The sequence below is a fragment of the Mya arenaria genome, chromosome 13 (genome assembly GCF_026914265.1).
Source record: "Mya arenaria isolate MELC-2E11 chromosome 13, ASM2691426v1".
Taxonomy (NCBI): Eukaryota; Metazoa; Mollusca; class Bivalvia; order Myida; family Myidae; genus Mya; species Mya arenaria.
This window is the reverse complement of record NC_069134.1, coordinates 18,407,399-18,428,204: the sequence shown is the minus strand read 5'-3', so window position 1 is coordinate 18,428,204 and position 20,806 is coordinate 18,407,399. Positions and strand designations below refer to the sequence as shown.

Here is a 20,806-nt window from a genome sequence, read left to right as displayed (position 1 = left end):
CCCGGACTCGGGTTTGAGTGGGGTGAGCCTGACTAGGTATCAGGCTCCTAACTACAGACAGGAGAGCCCAGAGCGCCTGTCCCCAGAGCCTGATGTTGCCTGGCAGGTGAACAGGACCAGCCCCCAGGGACAAAGAACCCCTTACTATGACTCTGGATACTGAAGCCAATTACATTTGATTTGAAAGTAATGCTTTATAACCAAGTGTATACCCATATGATATAGAAGTGTGTGTGCAATGAATGTAACATTTTTGTCTCTAATTTTGTCTGTTTGTTTCTCCCTTCAGTTTTACCTCAATATTTTGTCACTAATTTTTAATTAACACTAACCTCTTGGTTTATAAATGTTCAATTATGAAACGTAAAATTGGATTTTTTTTATTATTAGGTTAATTAAATCAGTTTATAATTCTAAATCTCCAGAAGAACTTGACAGAGGTACACAATAGTTGACAGTGCTTCTAGTTAGTTTTGTTGTTACCTTTGATTGTGTTGTCTGTTAACTTGTGGTAATTCAGCTAATTTTGCTAGAAACCATATATTGCTGTACATTGCCTGTACAATAGACAGAGTTTTCTTTTCAATGGTGATGGTGTTCTTTAACTCTGTAATATTATATCATCAAGCTTTTTCTTACCTGTATTTAATTAAACTTTTGCATGGTCTTAAAGAACACCTTGCATGTTGTTAGTATTTTGCTTGTTTTATTTGTTATTGAAGATTTTGAAAATAATTTATAAAAAATATTATAAAGCTTATGTATATGGTAATTGTACAAATGTGTAAAAGGCTTTGAAATCTATTGTATTAGTATACATTAAGGTAAATTTGAAATTAAAATGTTTTAGTATTCTTTTCTCTTTTTTCATTCATGGATTTCAGTTTTATTGAAAAACAATTATAAAATTAAAATAGGGCAGTAACCATTATTTTTGTAAAAAAATATTTATCAATCTGCAATAGTTAAAACTAAATAATATACAAAGTATGAAACAATATTGCACTTTCAGTGATTCCGTTCCAGCCGTCTGCAGTGTTTTGTTTCTATGGTTACATTCTCTTGCATAAGTGGTGGTGTTTTTCTTCTACTAACAGTTTTTGAAATCAGAAAAAAATATTTCGACTTAAAATGATATTTTCTTGAATTTGTATATCTTCTTTAAGTAAGAAATACAAATTATGTAATATTCTCATATTAATTTAGAATTTTTTTTCTTAAATTCTGAATAATCTAATATGAAGGCTTGAATACTTTCACATCAAGAGGAAATTTTTAATTTCATAGCTCTAATAGTACACACATGTCTTTGAAATGGTTTCAAAAGAAGTTCGATGCAAATAATCTACTAAATCATATTTAAGTATTGATGTCAAATCAATTTCTGACTTTGAATAGTTTAATGTACTTTATGAATGTTTGATACAAACAGAGCCATAGTTACTGTGAATAGAATAAAAAATCAATAATGATTGGCAAATAACGATTTACAACAAAAGGGGGGCAAGTGTTTAAGATGTATATAAAGATTGTTGAATCATGGAATGGAATGAAATTTGAATTCCCTTGCATGAATGTATAGCATTTAAGGAGGCTATTGGCTTGCAACTCTAAGCCTTCTATTGAGTGTTCATGGCAAAAAAGCAGTAAATAACGATCTTTAAATAATTTGCATTAAACCTTAGCTAAATCCACTCCTACAGATAATGGCTTTTAAATGCAAATTTTGGCTGAATAATCAGAGGCTTATTTATGTCTTAATATGATTTAGATTAATAGCGTTAACAGTTTGACAAAAAAAATGATGTTATTTAAGCTATATCCTTTACTAGATATCAAAAAAGCATCATGATGTAATTTGCATGGCTACAATGCAATGGTGTTATATGCCATAATGATTTGACCAAAACATTAAAAAGGGAAAATGATGTTGAAATGTCCCTCCAAACAATTCTTTCTTTCATATATTGCCAATATAGGGAAAACATCATCAATATCTTTTAATAAGTATCACCTGGATATTTCATCACACTAAGATATTTTTCGAAGAAATTCTTTTAATGTAATATCAGTGTTCTTCATCAAAAGAATTAAACTAAGAATTTAAATTGTTTCACTGCAGATGAGCTAGAGCGTGAATTACGAAGGTTGCAACGCGAGCACCTGGAAAAGATGTACGGGCTTCAGAAGGAGTTGGACGATCTGCGCATGATGTTGTTGATGGAGCGTAACCGCCCACCACCACCTACCACACATGTGGTCCAGCAGCCCGGGCCTCCAGTATCCCTGGTAACGTGGCATACACAAGCACCTTGTGGTCACCATGGTGACCTTGTATTGACCTAGCTTTCTTGTGTGATTTTGTAGGTTCTGTGTTCTAGGAACAAGATGTTTGGGTATAGGTGATTTGGTGATTCTATTTAATGATATATAAATGCTTCCTTTGATGGGTAAATATGCTTGTGACATTTGTCCCTAAACCAACATTGACCTACAAGCCGTACAGTCAGCTATGTCAATGCCTTGTGCTGTGGCAGATCCTAGAAAATGTTACATTAAAATGAATTTTATTTGTCTCTCAGTTTGAATAATAAAGTTGTATCAAATACATGTATACTGGTTTTCGAGATTTTGGACATTTGCCCCTTATATTGGTAATCATACCTGCCTGTGTCATCCCAGGATCTGCCATTGCAATTTGTTTAATGTATTTTGTTTATGTCTTAGATTTAAAAACAATCTAAAGTTGAATTCAAACTTTGATTTTGATTTTTGTGGAACTATTATTTGTTGCCATAAGAGAGAAAGTTAATGTTACACTTGTAAATATATTACATATGTTTAGAACTATGTCATTTAATGAACACACTATTGGAATGGTTACCGGACTTCTCGAAAGTACCGAGCAACTATTAACTTGCATTGAGTTCTTGTACAAGTTTAGAAGAGTTTTTGAGTTAAAGACACCCAAACATGGTAAATATTGTGTAGACTTTATGTGCACAAAGTATGTTTTGTCACCATCAATCATGAATGAAGACACACCGCATTAAATCACTTAGTGTGCTTGTAGCATATAGTTTGTCTTTCTTCTTCCTTTATCACTGCACTTTCCACCCTTGTTTGTTATGCACATTTGAATGATTCATTTGACACAAAGTAAAATATCAGTGTGCTTTATTCACTTGTTTAATTCACTTTGCATGCATCATTGTGAATGTCATACACTGCTTGTCTAGTTTCTGGAAAAAGTCATGATATTTTCAAAGTGCTGGTGTCAATGTTGTACAAAATCTTTATTGTTTTTGCTGCAATTCTAAAACCATTCAAGTTTATAATTCAAAAATTAAGGTACGGTAAGTAGATATGAGCAGCATCAATCAGAATTGGGTTGTATTGTAAATTTTTAAATAATCATTCTTTTGCATCACATCATATATTTTTTAGAAAAAGAAGCATAAACTGCCATGAATGTATCATGGAACTTTGAAATATGGTAACCGCCATTCTATTTTTTATCACAGATTTACAGTAATACCCATTTCTGCTTGGTGCTCCAATATATAACCGCAGTAAGCACATTGCAACAAATAACATGGCCCGTAACTTTGGCAAAATAATTGCTGGATTACACCCCATGACTTACTGAGAATAAAGCAAATGGTATCAACTATTCTTTCACCGAGCCTATTTGCTTATGTTGTAGGTGGTAAATTTATTAGATCTTGCTTTGCTTTCTAATGAGTAATTATTGTAAACTTCTTTCTTGTTCATAGATATAGAACAGAATTGTATCTGTTTCTTAACCATATTTTAAAAAATAAATTTAAATGATATTGCATTCAAATGCATTTACCTTAAGAAATCTGTTTTGCTTATACAATACATTTTTCCAATTCTATGCTTTTTCATGTTTCAGTATAATATTCTTTTTCTGTTTCCATGCCAGTGCCAACATACACATTATTTTCTGCCAGGTCAAATAATTTGAATAAATCTTAAAACTATAGCTCACAGTTATATGGTTCATTGGGGGTAATGTGCCTATTTTCTGTTTCCTTTCGCTAGTTCTTGATTTTATTATTGATCCAGTAATATTCGCTTTTAACCCTACCATATATGGACTGGAGTTTTATTTTATTTTGATGGTATAAATAAAGTCATATTATTCTTCACTCCCAAGTACCCTTCCTGATACTAGCTAGTTTCCTTTCTTGCCTACCTTCTTTCATACATTGGGCTGGAAAATTAACGGTGAAAAAAAGTTTATGACTTGAAGAAGGATTTTAGATGCGTAAAATCTCCACTGACATTAAATAGGCCAAATTAAGGTAAAATTTGGGTAGGTGAGGTAGCCATTCCAGTTATGTGTGTCGAGTGTTGGGTTTCGTATGTTGGCAGTGGCGTGAACAGACACCCTGGTTATTCCAGAAACCCTACGTCGAGGTCGAACCCATGGCACCTTATGACCAGTAGTAAGTACAAGATTTGATTTCTTCTGAATAATTGTATGAAATATTACAGACAAAATTTCAATCCTGAGGATTGTATGCGTACACTTTCTTTACGCTCATACATATTAAGTCTTCTTCCTCTGTGTACATGGCATTGTGTACTTTATTAAAGTTCATTATTTAAATTGATTCATACTGATAAATTTGTGTTTTATTTTGACAAGCCGCCGTGAATTTTGAAATTTTAAATCATTGCCAATTAATGTATTTTGTATGTTAGCCTCAACAATGTTCAAAATATGTAAGGATGTTGATGTGGTTTTTTTCATAAAAGACATCACTAAAGTGTGTTTTGTTACGAGTTGAAGTTGATTCACTTGATAACATGCCCATGTATCCATTCAGCATCGCCGTCAGTAATGGCTTCCCTACTTACGTGGTGTCAACTCCGCGTAAAGTGATAGTGAGGCCATTTGGCAGAAAAATCATGCACATTGTGAGGAATGCATGAAAACTTAACTTGATTACTTTTCATGTATGTCTGTTATCAGAGAAAATGAGAGTCAAGCGATAATCATCCAAAATGGCCACCAACTTCATTTTCATGTTCAGTCTATAAAAAGCTTTCAGTGGTTCAAATTTATAGAGTTGTCTTTTATGTTCGTCCAGATTAAAGGTGTACATTAGAATTAGAACCCATTTCATGCATCTCCTGTAATCCAAATTGGTCGCCATCATCTAAGAAATTCTAAAAATGGCTGCCAACATGTGACAATATGCATTTTTGAAAGAACATAATTTTATTTAGACTGTAGTCTACCATTCCTTTCCCCCACCAGGGGGATTTTTGTACAGTATGATTATGTGAAAGTGCATTTATGTAGAAAACCTCAGTAAAGAAGAATTTTTGGTGGCCATTTTTAAAATGGTTGATGACAGTGAATGACTCTTTTTTTTGACGTCATTAAGATGTAATAACTATATGTACCAATTTTCATGCTTTTCTCACAAATTGCACGATTTTGCTAAAAACTGCTTTAAGATGGCCTCACTATGATTGGCTTAACTTATAATTTGTCAAAGGTTTGTTATTTTGGAATGAAAGGCAGTTAGTTTTCTTGTATTCAGCATTTTTAGCACTGAGTTATGACTGCACATTTCATAATTTTTAAAGAACTCATTTAAACTCATTCTTTTAAAAAAATATAACGTTCATCAAAATCATTGTTTTTGAAATTTTGCTATTCATTCCAAAATTCTCAAGTCTTCCTAGTAAATTCATATTACAATAAAATATATAAAATGTCATCATTTACAAAGTTCCGATGGCGGCAATTTTCAGTGAGAAGCCTCCTCCTGAGTTTCACCACACATGGAATTACACACAATTTTACCGGCCCCATGCCGTTCCCCAGGGTCCCCCGCCTAGGGGACTCACCTTTGCCAAATCTTAAATCTCTTTGGTATTACCTTTAAATATTTTGGAATGCATAGCAAATGAGACTAACATTTCGCTTTTGCATGAATTCATTAGCACTTCTGTGTGTCTGTTTTTACTTATATAATTTAGCTTTCATTAAAAGTGTATTCTTAACAAGACTTATAGAAGACTAACTGCTTTTCATGATTTTGTACATTCTATTGTGAAATGTGCATGCAATGAAGTTAAGATGGGAATTTCCAAATGGGATCATTTGTATGAAATAAATTATATGGTCAGACAGAGAGAAAACATTGGCATCATGTTTTCACGAAAGAAAACCACACATACATCTCTGGTTTTGGTGGCTGCTTTCAGTCCTAACAACTACGTGCCAGCGTTCCACCACACATACAATTTCAACCCATTCTATCGACACACAACGATCCCAGAGTTCCCACAGCAGCCTTTGATCGTTCGCACACCGGGTCCTACCATCAGAGAACTGCCTGATGATTAAATGTACAGCTTATACTTTGTATGAAATGTAACAAATCTTTGTTTGGTGTACCTTATAAATGCTTCTATGGCTAATTTTTGTGGAGGGGTTTCTGTTTAATTTGCTTATATTATCCAACTTTATCTCATTATTACAAACTCTTCAAGCTTGTGTTAATATAACAATCATATATTTTACAATAAATCTGTCAACTTATCAAATGAGTTTGTCAGTAACTGCATGAAACCCTTCTTACAATACAATTAAATTTGTATAAATGCTTTGTATTTAGTGATTATTTAAACAGCCTATTCTTTTGCCTAACATCATAGAACTCATAGATTTGCACAGTATGAAGAATGAACTGGGTCACTTTTTCCATGTGTGGTGAAATTCAGAAAATCCTGGGGAAAAAACAAACCTGATGTTTTCAGTGGGAATCGCTTTGACAAGCGACAAATAAGCACAGCTACAAGGTCCTGGGTAGCCACCCAGAGGGTCAAGGTCGGAGAGCGCCCACTATACCCTCTATATGATGATGAATTCAAAGACATCCCTTCCAATAAGCTGGGGATAGCTGGGGGTAACACTTACCCCTCCCGTCGCCAGCTTACTACCCCTGCTCTGGATTACAACCCTGACTATGCCCGCCAGCACAGACCTCAGGGCAATGAGCCTGGAGACACAGCTGAGCCAAATGGGGATGAGTATTCAAGGGACACCATCCAGCCAAGGGAGAGCACTGTTTCCCCTGCCAGAAGGCAGGCAACTCCCGGGCCTGGAGGAAGAAGACCCAGAGCAAGGCCACTAAGAAGTGATCAACAGTTTGGCTCAGGTCCACTGAGATCAGAGTGGGGAAAGCCCATAGAGTTCGATTGTAAGAATTGAAAATCATCCTTTCACGGTTTGAAAGTTGAAATTTGGAACTATAAATCTACTAACAGTCATTTGTGACCTGTTATTTTGAGGTTATTCATTTTTGAAAGTATTAAACTGATTTGGCGTTTAATCAAATAGTAAAAAGTATTATTTTATCTACAGTGATAATTTGTTTGTACAAAAGAACATGTCACAATAAATCCTGAACATATCAGGTTCTTATTAGTTTGATACTAATGTGTTATCTTGTATTCCAGGGTAGTTCACAGATTGGTTTGCATGCCTCTGTCACGCCTGTATTGTCCAGTATTACCCACACACATGGCCTTTTTCTACAGCAATTACTAATATTTTAGCTTATAGAAACTTTCTTTTGAGTGCATAGATAATGTATTGGATTTTTTTTGCGATTGTACTTATTAAATAAGTTACTTTAGAATGAATTGAAAATATTTTCTTTTTATATAATTAATGAGATTTATAATTAAAAGCTTTGCTATGAAATTTAGATTCTGTGAGATATTTTTAAAATTTCGTCACTAAATGTTTGAAAGAGGTCATGTATGGTTTTAAACTGCATTGTATCTTGTTCACAGAATGCAACATGACTCCCATCCCCTCCCACATCTGTGCTTGTGCTGAGGAACATGGCTCTGCATCTTCTATCAGATGAAACATCACTTTGCATCACCTTTGTTGGCTATATCAACCATGACAAATTAAGACTCTTTTAGTCTGTAGTCAAACAATTCTTGAAAGCCAATGAATTTTAATTTTCCAATCACTTTGCCTTATAATATGGAGCTGAGGCGGTATAATAATTATGTGTTTTAATGCTGAATGGATACATGTTAGGATGTGTTTACCTTGTTTTTGATTCATAACATGTCATTTTTGTATAATAAATAATAACTGTTATGTGGTGTTCATATTAAACCAAATAAAACATATAATTGGTTTTCTCCCATGCATATTTTGGATGGAAATTTATAGTTGTAAGTATTTAACACTTGTCTTTTTGATTTTATTTGAATAAAATAACACCAAGTAGCAGTAGATGGTCTTTTTATCAGCTTTCAAATGTTTGTAACAACAACAACAGCAACAACAACGACAACAAAAATCTTCAATGAATAAGTGATGTCCCTATGGTAAAAAAAAGGATCTTTTAATACTGTATAACATACTTGTAATTGACATACGGTTCTTACAAACAGATGTACTAAATTGTTGGATGTTTTACAATTGGTGTTCAAATTTCAGCGCGGGTTTTGTGATATTCTACGACTTTGTGCTGTCCCTGGATCCCACAGTACAGGCGTGTCGGCTGGTGGTGGGGCTACACAGCTCGTCGGCGGTAATGGGGGAGCCAACAGTTCTCCCCACAGTTTACACTGAGCCTGCCACCCGTGGGGCCGGGTACAACTACAACTACTCTAATGCTGTTATAGGGGCAAAACAACCGGTACCAAAGTAAGAAAGCTTTCATTCTTTACTATCTGTTATATTTGTGGGAAATTTCTACCTTTATATTTGTCATCATTGTGAGACCCCTTCTGCTGGATCCTTTTGTTGGATATGTCTAAATTGCAGAATACTGATGTAAAGAAATAATTACGTTTAATTTTAAAACCTCATAGAACAGGTATTTAAATAACAGTAAATGAAGCAAATAGTAGTAGCGGTAATGTCCTTTCATTTTCACGTATTGTTATATGAAACATAAGACATATTTAACTTTTATTTCTGTTCACTCACAGATGTCCCCCAGAGCCAGACCTGGGAATTGTTGCAGAGCTGCAGGCTAGCGGTGGGCCGGCCTCAGAGCATGATCGACACAGTCTTATAACGCGAGCCTGGACAAAGATCCCATTGTTCGACAATGACACGCGCCTACTGGCTGGGAGGTACCGTATCCCGATGAGGAATGTGCCCATCAAACCGTTCCTCCATGTCAGCCAAGTCCAGCGTGTTCCAAAGGTATAACAGAGTAGTAGGAATTACTCTTCATAAGTTTTAGTTAATGTTTCAACTTTTCTCCACGTTAAGGATTGATGGTAATTCGAACATTAGTGTATAAAATTGCTTAATAAGCTGGAGCCGGTAGCATGTTTTACATTATGAATCTTGCTTTAAAACTGCACTCTCTCAGATTGAACGTTTTGACAACTTTTTCATTTTTTGTCTTGGAACGAGCCATTTTTTTTGTGAAAATCCATGGAAACCAGTTATATAAGACTGCTGACAAAAAATTAGATCGCAATTTTTATATCTAATTTCAAAAAATGATTTTTTTATGAATTTTTCTTAATCCGTTAGTAACAGTTTAAGCCACTAAACATCAATTTTTGAACGTAAATATGAAAGTCTGCGATCTGATCTTTTGTCAGCAATCTTTTATCATTGGTTTGCAGATATTTACGCAAAAGTTTGCCCTTTCCAAGACAAAAAAATAAAAAGTTGTAAAAATGGTAAATCTGTGAGAGTGCAGCTTTAAGATGTTAAGATGTTGTGCTCCCAGAAAAATTTGATCTATTTGATGAAACTGGTTATTTTGATATTTAAAATGCTGTACAATATGTGTAAATTTTCACAACTTATTCACTTAAAATAGAATTAGACTAATATTCACCCCATATGTTTGGCAGTATGGTGATGCTGAGTTGTATTACCGGATCGTTAACATGCGAGACGCAGAAATCCAATCCATGCAGCAGATCTCTGCGGCTAACTACAACCAATATACGCACCCTCAGGTAATGTCTCATATATTAATACTTGATGGTTTCATGCATTGTATTCTCAACTGAAAAACTTGCCGTAGATAAATTCTTATTTTGACTGACTTGGCTGTATAAAAAATGCTTATTTATAAGGTATAGTTCCTCTATGAAGCTCAGCTATAAAACTATTGTACCTTTTCGTATAATTCTTTAATGATTGCATGATTTAATGAGCTTCACCAGAATTTGATAGTGACAATCGTAATTAGGACAAACTTTCTGTATGAATTAGCACCTTGCTTTAAATTGTTCTCCTATTAAAGGGTAGGAAAATAATCTAAACACTGTTGATAAACATCCCCAGTGCCAGAAGCCTGACTAACAAAACATCTGCAGAGTTACTGGTATTCCTATCTTCAACTTCAAAAATGTGCTTTAAAAATCCCTTTTTAAATAGATACCCGGTGTCTCATTTCCGAAAAAGAATGTTCAGCCTTTCCAGAGGTATTTGATATACATGTATAAACTAGTTTGGCTGGCTGCATTAATGCTACTTATAAGAAATACTAATTTCTAATAAAAAATGGCATGTATTAAAGTTTTAAAAGCAAGTATTTATCTTCAACATTAAATATGATTTGCTAAAATTAAATGGGCTTTAAAGAACACTTGATTTTACTAAATGATAATCAGCTTAAGTCTGGAAAAATACTGGTACTTAAGTTGTTTTCATGGAGTACATCCTAGGATATTATTTTTGCTCAAAGACATTATTTGAAAACTGCTTGGTGCACAAAAGCCTGCCTTTCTATTTTGAATTAATTGATCATGTTGTTTACTAAGTCCCATTTGCACAGATTTTGATGTTGAAGATGAGTACCACCATATAGTTTTAAATATGAAAATATAGCTACAAGCACAGCTGAATATACTAGTATATTTCACAGACTGACTATATCAGGTTTGTACTAACACAATGTGATCTCTCTTTACTTTGATTATATTCTTTTTGTTCATGCAAGGGATTCTAGTATGGATGTGTTATACTAATCAGAATGTTGTATTGTGTGAAGAAAAGCTTGAGTTTTATACAGAAGTACTAACATTTCAATTATCAATGTTTAAGTTGTGTGTTTTTGCTAAGAAGAAAACTATATTTTTTTTCTTATTTATTTTCACCTAGAGTTCAAATAAACACATTCATGTTCATCTTTAAAAAATATAACATTTTCATGCTTTTTCTGTCAGCAAATAAACAAAACACACAATCACATCCACACGAATATGTGCGCAAACACACACACACCATACGACAGCAATGTCCTGTACACTTAAATATTTGGAAAGATAACCTACAATGTAGATTTTTTTTTTTTAAAGAATTCGAAAATATTGTATATAATATAAAAAAAAGTAATGGCTATTTGTGTCTTTTAATAATTGTTTATGTTAATTTCAGTATTTCCCACTTTTTGTTGAAGAAGAAAAGTTGAGATGTTGTTAAAGCCTTGGTGTTGTTTTTATTGTTGTTAGCTGCAAAAACTAATAACCCTTTAAAAACAGATGAGTGTTTCCATCTGCTTGCAGTGCTTGCAATACAAGCAATGTTGGGTGTCAGGACACATTGCTTTTTGGGGTTATATTCACAAAAATATGACAAGTCTATTTTAACAGGGTTGAGGCACTGATTTAACTCTCATGACTTATACTTTGGAAATTAACATTATTGACTTTGAAGTTGTCAACATTGAAATTATTTCTTTCATGAACAAACAAAATTGAGAGGCATATAATTAATAGAGACAGAAAGGGAACAAATGCAGCTGTATGTCTTATTAACAATGCACAATGTAGGGCTTGGCACAAATAAAGCATTAGAAATAAGACCAGTCAGATCTAAAGTTTTTCAATTTCTTTGCTTTTCTGCAAACATTTTGTGCCAAGCCATTTTAGCAAAAATATGTATGTTCACCATGTATACTCAACGAGGCTGCCTGCTGTGCCAATTTACAGGTAGAGCCCGTACCTGAGCGCCTTCCAGTGTACACGCCCAAACGAAACATTCCCCCTCCCCCTTCTGCATCCCCCCTCCCCACGCCCAGGAAAAAGAGGCCCAGGTATTGTATGGTCTCTTATTTCCCCTTGACCGCCCTCTATATCTTCCTGCCAGAGCTGATGTATTCCGGTGCCAGACTTTTAACCATGTTGTCTTTATTTACCAGTAATGTTATTATCATTTTCCAGCTTGCTACCAGTCTTTGTTGTTAACTTCGTTGTTTGTTTTTAACTTATTTGGTTTAATGGTTTTTGTTTTGTTCCATTTCCTAATATTTATTAAATAACAGTTGTTATGAAAATGAGTAAATACATAATAATCCTTAATAACATAATGATATGTGTATTTGATGAATCAATATGTAAATATTTAACATCTAATCATTCACATAATAATTGTAATTTTTCTTTTAGCTAGTGTACCTAATAATGATAACTGATATTACTGTATATTATAATTGTCTGTCCTGTAAGAGTCTGTTATATCATGTCTAATTTTTAACATAATGGGGGCCATCGCATCAACAAGTGTACAACAAAATATCCTAGTTCCATGAATTTCATGTTTAGTATTAATAGTTGATAGAAAGTTTAATGTGCAAAATCAAATAAACTTTGCCTTTGACCAATAAAGGTAATTTTTGAAAAAAAAAATCAAAACTACTAAAAATATTAACTCTAAAAATGATCATATGATGTGTGTTGATAAGATGACCCCATTATGTCAAATTTTACAGATTGTTAATATTATTACATGTACAATGTATTGATTCGCATTGTTAGCGTGTTGCTTCAAGTTCTTTATACAGTAGCTTAGTATTTCTAGCTTTTAGATGGTTCTTTCGCTTATTTTTAAGGGAAAATTATAACTTAACACAGCAAAGATTTTAACAGTTTTTGTTGAATAATATTATTTTCTTTTAAATATTTCTTAAAAAAAACACCAGTACTCTGATATAATAGTTTAAAAACCATAACATGTTTGTTTTTCATAAGTAAGTCTGTATAATTTCTAACATCTGATAACATTAATTTTGCATTAATAATGTTGAATAGTAATAAATGTAAGAGACCTCCTGATAAACATGTGGATAAATACCGTAAACATACTTTACATTCAAACCACCTTCCATCCCACACAGCGCACAATCGGTACCGCCCAGTCCTCAGCGCTTACCCTCCATCCAACAGCGTCAGCTGCGCTCAACTTCTCCCCCGCAAATTATGGCACTCCAAGATATGACACTGGGGTTCCAGGTGGACCGGGTTAAGAAGGCGGAGTCAGGGGAGGGTAAGGTCAGGCTCACCGCATACTACGCATCCACAGGAAAGGTGAGAGCTCATTGGTTTTATTGACATGATGCTAAATAGAATTAAAGCGGCCCTCGACAATAATCTACTTTGTTTAACATGAGAATGCATTGTTTCCAAGTCTACAGGCATTTGTGTGTCAAGGGTTATCACGTTACTAGTAAATCACTATTGGTTTAACAGTTATGATTATTTATGATTTAGGTGGTTCGGCATCATGTCAATTGATCATATAGCAAAGTGCACTACTGACATTAAAAACCATATTAGCTAAATAATATCTACTGAAGTCCATGTAGTTTTGTTGGCGACTCCTATTGGTTGACCTGTACAGGATAATTGAAGGTTTTTTTATTATTTCATTGTCATTTAAGTTAATTCCAGTATCTCCAATGAATGTTAAGTTTACAAAACGGGATATAAATCATCGTCATATATTGACGGTAAATATAGATGATTTCAAAATCATGGATCTGATCGATATTTCTATTATCCTTTCATGACTCCTTACCCAGGTTGTACAATCTACTACAAGTCCAGTAACATGCAGCACAACTGCAGTGCGGTCAAACTTCAAGTATGGCTACCACGTGTTTGGCCAGCAAGAGGCCACATTCCAGGAAGTCGAATATCAGGTATGGACCTCCTCAGATCCTAATTTAAAAGTATTGGTTGTATTTAAGTGTCCCTTGGTTGACAAGAAAGTAAACCTCTAATAACAGAAGTTAATCATAATAAATATATATAATAAAATGTTGCTAGCATGACAACAAAAAGTATCACTCTTAGAATCCTTGTCCTTTAGTCTATATGAGTATATATAGTACACAAATTTTGGGTACTTATCTAAGAAATATATAATACGACTATGTGATGGACTAGTTACTGTTTCAATAGCTCAGTGGTAGAGCATCTGCTTTGGGTGCTGAAGGTTCAGGGTTAAATCCTTGGCTGGGTTAAATCCTTGGCTGTGCCATACCAAAAGATTTTAAATGTTGGTACCAGTAGCTCCTGGTGCTAGGATTTAGTGGGCAGTACTTGGAATTTGTAGTTAATCAGTATTGGATAAAAACCAAGCAGCTTGTTCCCCCTGTATTGGTTCAGTAAACTGGGATTGTTAAAGAACCAAGGGGTCAGTTAAAAAAAGAGCTCGGCTATCACACTAGGAGCTCCTTGTCTGGAAATTATGGTCACTTACAACTCAAGTCACTAATGGCATTCAGATACACCTTATGTCGATATGGCGGGGTCAAGCCCTGATGCAGCCAGTTGGCCTAGGCAGGCCTTAATAAGCGCAAAGAAACAAAAAAAGCCTGAAAACAATCCTGATACATGTCTTAAGCTCAAATTCTTTATCGTCAGGGTGACATGGTGCTGATAGCACGGTTTTACCTGAAGAAGCGCCAGTCAGATATGATGGATGAGTTTATGATGCCGGAGCAGGGCGGGCAGGAACCTACACTGTATGATGAGGAAACCTGCGTCGCCTGGGCTGCTCTTCCTCTAGTCAACTGTGATCAAAGTGAGTAGGAAAGGAAATAAAAATTAGATTTCAGAATTTAATTGACTTTAATATGAGGACATCCGCCTCATATAAGTCAACTGTTATGATAGTGAATAGTCAGGGGTTTGATAAAGCAAGGTTGAATGTATATTATTATTTGCAATCCATGAAACCAAAGAGTACCACTTGTGTATGCTTTCATGTAAGAATTTTTTAATTTAAGGCTAAATTTTGGTGCCCATTTTGGTCATTAAAAGTAGCAAAGCATTCCATTTGGAACATTTCTGAAATGATGTCATTAATATGACGTTTCTAAGTTATGTTTATCACGCGCATTTCCAATTAATGCCAATTTTACATTTTTATTAAATTTTAGCATAAAAGAAAACCAAATATTTGATTAAAATCTATTCCACTTGTGAAAATGGTAAATATTGCCTTCTTTGATCTCTCGGTGGAATAAATTTCAATCTAACACAACAAATTCAACAAATGTCTTCTATTTATTTGCATATGGTGACTGTCTTACAGATGAAAACCTAGATTGTATATTGTAGTAAGGTTATGGATTGTGAACTTGCATAATGTTTATTTTTAATAATTCCAGGCTTGCCATTGAAGAAGAAAAAGAACTTCAACCCAAACACAATGTCCATCAACCAGGGCACCCACACAATCCCATTCTACCAGCTCCCAATGCCAGAACCAAATCAGATCCCGCTTGATGGGGGCCCATTCCCGCGGGACTTTGCCCGTTACGGGAAGGCCACACTGCGGGTGTATGTGTTCCAGGGAAACCCACGCCCGGGCTCCCTCACGCCCAGCGATGTGTCAGATATAGAGGATGAAGACACCTTACCAGAAGTAAGGCATATTTTTATTAACCCAAAGGAATCCAGTTGAGGTATTGCCATAGCCTTGGTATCATCAAGTTAACTTTAAACCCTGAAATAATATCAACATGACAATAGATATTTGGGTAGCTAGGCCCAAGGTCAAGTTAAGCCCCTTTATTGACTGAGAGAAACAGATGAGCAATGACATAAACTTGCAGTACTTAGTGTTACAATTATATTGAACTGATAAAGCTTAAAATATATAATAAAGAAGGCAAGAGTTGGTAGAAATTTGAACCTTCAATACCCACCTATCTAACCTAAGCCATGTAAATTACCAGTTCGCGTGGCTGCCGATGGAGCGAAAGACACCTCCCAAGGACCCGTTCCTGCTTGGCGACGGCTTTGACGTGTACATAGATGGCTGCAGATACCTGCCAGACTCCGCTACTTTCACCAAGGTCAGTTGAACTGATAAGGAAACGCTTAACCTTTTCCTTTTCTTGATATTTCATTCAAATGTGTGATGATAGTTCCCATTATTCCAAATGTGTAGGTCTGGACCTGCAGTACAACTTGGTCAACTTGAATGTGAAGAGAGATAGCATTCTTTGTACAATTTTTTTTTTATCTTTGCAAAAAGGCAGGCGTATCCTACTCTGAAGATATGAGCTGTATTGTATGACATTAACAGATGTGTGACAGAAAAGTGTTAACCACATGTATGAATTAATAGATTTTTCCGGTATATTCCAGGTGGCAGGCCGTATCCTAGACAGGAGATATGACCTGTACGGGAAGGACATCAACACAGGTGTGAAACTAGACAGTGATGTCTATAATCCTGTGTTTGAGGAGAAGGTGGAGTTCCGGGAGACAAACATCCCACCCACCGCCACCCTGCTGCTTAAGGTACATTGGAGTTCATTATAATTCTAGCCCATTTAGTTAGTTTAGCAATCTATAGGTATGCCACAGAAGTTAATTAAAGATTTGTATAGAAAAACTTGTATCTGGACTCTAGATCAAGTACTATAATTTTTGTCATTTGAATACTCAGTATTTAGTAAAATGATTAAGCTGAGTCTGTATGGTGGTTTGGAAAACTCAGTTTACATACTTTGAAGCAAATGTTTGAAGCAATACTAACATTGATTTTCATTTTTGCCAATGTAAGCTCTTTGATATGACTTTCCAATGTTCCTGCAGGTGTACACAATAGACAACTTCTACAAGTCCCTGACAGTGGTTGGGTACAGCACCATCAATGTGTTCGTGGAGACGGGCACAGAGAGGCAGCCAAATGTAGACAAACCCATGCAGGTATAGTGGGCTGGTCACTATTTGTTCATTTTATCGTCCTGTGCATATTAAGTATTGAACGAAAACCAGTATAATTGCTTATAAAAGAAACATGAACATAGTTTGTATTTATTTAACTAATAGTTGTCATAAATTAATTGGTATAAGCTCTCTTTTCTTCACTCTTATACTTTCTTTTTTACACATTTCAACTCCAAACCATGTTTTAACAGACAAAATTCATGGAAGCTTATCTATCATTTCATAATAAAAGTTATCCAATAGTTCAATGTGCATGTTTAATTTATTTCTTTACAAGGTGTCATTGAATGAGGGAGCCCACCAGTTACGTCTGTATGCCCAGGGCCCCAATGGTGTGGACCCGCTCTCTGAGCCGTGTCTGCGGGATGGAGGGGTCCGTATTGTCCCCTGTGCCTCCCTGCTGATACGCCTGGTCAAGGTCGCAAGAGGGGCTGGTGGGAAGGCTCTAGAGGTTGGTGTCTAATAGTTTCATAGTTAAATGCAATTACAGTACTAGTATAAAATCTTGGCCAATTTTATACTGTGTGATCCATCTATATATATTGAAAAAAGACATTCTTCTCATAGACCAATGGCCTGAGGAAAGATAAACAGACATAATTTAAAAGTTCAATCCAAGTACAAGAATCAGGGTTTTACTGTATTTTTGTTGGCAACTCCTGAAAATGAAGATGTTTCCTAAGGCAGCTATTTAAAGATTATCACGAGTTGATTATGGGCATAAGTTACTTGAAACATATTTAATTTCAACATATTTTCCTAAACCAGTCAAGCAAGGTTCCCCAGGGTGACTGGTTACGTATGGGCCTGTATCAGCCGCGGCCCAAGTACTCAGACCGCGTCTACTACTCCTCCAAGTGCATGCCTACCAAGGGGGAGACACGACTCTTCCACAGCATGATGAGGCGAACACGACGCACGATACGGGAGGTCATTGCCCTCGTGGCCCCGGCCAAGGAAAGCTTCCTAAGGAGTGACAAGAACATGGAGGAGTTTATGAGGGTAGGGAAGTCATTTACAGTCCAAGTTATAGGGAAATGCAAAAAAGAGAAATAAATTTTGCTTATTAAATTTTGTTTATTATTGAGGCTTGCCTTACTGATACAATTTTATGTAATCTTATTCAATTACTGTCTTACACTATTGCAATTTTTAAACTGTTACGGAAGGTCTCAATATGGCTTATTAAAACTAGAAAAGATGAAAATACTTCTTGTTCATTAATGTTTGAATCAGTTGATACTAAAACCTCTCTATACAACTATTACAGACGCAGCTTACAAAGACTGCGGACACCAAACCTCTGGACCAAGACCTCAACTTTGTCGCCCAGTACAGCCCTAAACATGGCATCAAGGTAATTACTCACCATACAAAAGTAATTTTTCTTTCAAAATTACCAATTTTGCATGTCTGATAGATATGTCTTATGTAAATTTTCAATTCAAACATACATTGAATGGTTTGAATATATAAATCAGCATATTCTGGTAATAAATAGAGGCTATTACATGAGTCCTTCAACATGGGATTTGTTAAACAAATTTCTAAAATTGATGAAAATTGAGCCAAGAGTTTAGTAAATTTTGTGTTAACCATTTATCTGATATTCTTTTTATATCATAAATACTAAGTTGATGATTTACAGCGTTAAATACACAAAACTTTTCTAAATATATTCATTTTTCAATAACACATCAAAAGATATACACTAGTAATTGAGTATTTGTTCTGAAAGAAATGTAACTAAAAGCATATGTTTGTATAAAAATATTGCTGATTTTTTTATTTCAACAATGACCTCCGAATGGATTTGCGTGACATTGTTTAACCAATGATATACAAAGTTAAAAATGACGTCATTACTCCTTGCATGTCATATAATATAAACGTAAAGTTTGATCTATATAAATTACTAGGCAAATGTAAATATCTCATGAGAGCAATGATATTTACTCTATAAACATTTCAGCTATAACAAAGTATGATTTTTTAATAATGAATTAGTTATGTTTGTGAATATAACTTGCATTTTATACAAATATTTCCTGTCCATCTTTTTACATAATTATTCATATGGCATTTGCAGGTGGCTATAGACAGTGCTGTGAGCCTTCCCTGGACCAACTTCACCCATGCCCACATGTGCTTCAACCCTCCTGCGGCCTTCTACCTGGTAAGATTTTCTGTTTATACGAATATAAATTACAATCAATGTGTATTGGATCTTGATGGGAAAATTCATAGTCAAAGACAGAAGCTGAAAACGAGAGAAGTGCAGCTTACTGCTCATGGCCTTCATCAATTTTGCATACACATGGTTGCTGTTTTTTTCTTGCTTACCATTACGTTTACACTCTAATTGATGTAGAAACTCATTTCTGTATCTTTAATGAACTAGTTTGTGCAAAATTGTTTACTGACATCATGATGTGTTGTAATTGGACTTCTTTGTTGGCATCAATAAATTTGTCTAAGAATGTAAAGATTATTCATTTTCTCATTATTATTGTTATATAATGTGGTGGTTTAATTATTTTTATGAGTAAGATGTAATTGATATCTCCTTGTTTTGAAACTTTGGCTCGTTATCTGTCATAATCTGATGTCAGCGTGGGCAAAGTGATCAATATTCTCAATGTTAGATGAATGAGTTTAAATGAATCCATGATGTCATTTTCGGAATGGCTGACCTTATCAAAAATTTAATGCTTAACTCATCTGGCATTGTGTTGCCAGATGGAATTTTCCAAAACAGACAAATTAATTAGAAATGCCTGTTCTGTGTGGAAAAGAAAACTCAATTATTTCTAAGCCCATATACCATATCATGGGCTTATAAATTGTTTTTAATGGAAAAAGATAAAAGAAACTAAGACCTTGAATAGAAAGACACACATTCTGTAAACACAATTGACTGCTTATTCAAATGAGCTCTTGGACGCTTGAGGTGATGTGCATAAGTGCATAAGTTTATTAAATGCAACCAAATAATTAAGGTTTACTAAATGTCCTATACTTCACTCTTCAGGGTGCCCCGCATGCGACATATGACAAGCTGGCGTTTACAGAGATCCTGGATGTGCGATCTACCAACACATCACCAGCGTGGAAGGATGGATTCAAGGTCAGTGTACAGTGTGAATATATGAGGCATTCTTCATGCCTATTGGCACCAATCTTTAAAAAATGCTTTGGTTACTAAACTGTTAGCTCTGTGCATGAATGATTCAAGATTATTCAAACAACGAATTAAAACTATTGACTTTTTATCAGTTTTTCTTTTCAAAACACATCCCTAATCATAAGATAGGGCTGAGCCTAAGACCATGTATGTTTGATTAGTAGGTTGAGTAAATGTTTGATTCTGAATGCTATTTCTTCTTTATTAAAGCTCTAAGATATGTATTGCTTTAAGCTGATATGAATCTGACTTTATTCCATTTCCTGGATAAGAGCCCTTACTAGTGTATTAAGTAGAGGCTTTATGAGGACACCTCCCCTGGTTGAATGTCTTGTGAGATATGTTAACCTCATAGGTCTTAAACAGTCCCTCTCAATAGGACAATTTATATGTATGTGCTATAAAGACTTCATTTCGAAAATTTGATGTCTATCGCACTCCTACACCAAGGCTTCAGAGGTTTATTTCTTGTCCAGGATGTATGTGAGTTAAGTTGAAAGTTACCAGTCCAGACAAATGGGTGTGCTCCATGTAATCCCATTTTCTCCACAGCACAAGATCTTGCTAATGAGGGAGCACGATTATAATAATATTGTA

The 20,806-nt window shown here is 34.9% G+C and overlaps 1 protein-coding gene across 8 annotated transcripts in view; it reads left to right on the top strand.

The window, feature by feature from the left end:
* LOC128212988 (uncharacterized) overlaps nt 1–20,806 on the top strand; it is a 47,694-nt gene that overhangs the window by 20,911 nt on the left and 5,977 nt on the right. For 5 of the 8 annotated variants that reach the window (XM_052918443.1, XM_052918441.1, XM_052918438.1 and 2 more), the window contains 18 exons: nt 2,123–2,289; nt 4,402–4,475; nt 8,516–8,725; nt 9,013–9,232; nt 9,901–10,008; nt 11,989–12,092; nt 13,173–13,362; nt 13,857–13,976; nt 14,704–14,863; nt 15,453–15,709; nt 16,023–16,142; nt 16,438–16,593; nt 16,891–17,004; nt 17,303–17,476; nt 17,794–18,027; nt 18,296–18,382; nt 19,115–19,201; nt 20,057–20,152. In XM_052918443.1, coding sequence (XP_052774403.1) covers nt 2,123–2,289; nt 4,402–4,475; nt 8,516–8,725; nt 9,013–9,232; nt 9,901–10,008; nt 11,989–12,092; nt 13,173–13,362; nt 13,857–13,976; nt 14,704–14,863; nt 15,453–15,709; nt 16,023–16,142; nt 16,438–16,593; nt 16,891–17,004; nt 17,303–17,476; nt 17,794–18,027; nt 18,296–18,382; nt 19,115–19,201; nt 20,057–20,152 — 2,678 coding nt within the window. Of the gene's footprint in view, nt 1–2,122; nt 2,290–4,401; nt 4,476–8,515; nt 8,726–9,012; nt 9,233–9,900; nt 10,009–10,432; nt 10,480–10,922; nt 10,937–11,988; nt 12,093–13,172; nt 13,363–13,856; nt 13,977–14,703; nt 14,864–15,452; nt 15,710–16,022; nt 16,143–16,437; nt 16,594–16,890; nt 17,005–17,302; nt 17,477–17,793; nt 18,028–18,295; nt 18,383–19,114; nt 19,202–20,056; nt 20,153–20,806 lie in introns of all 8 variants that reach the window. The other 3 variants (XM_052918437.1, XM_052918440.1, XM_052918439.1) reach the window with 3 other exon arrangements.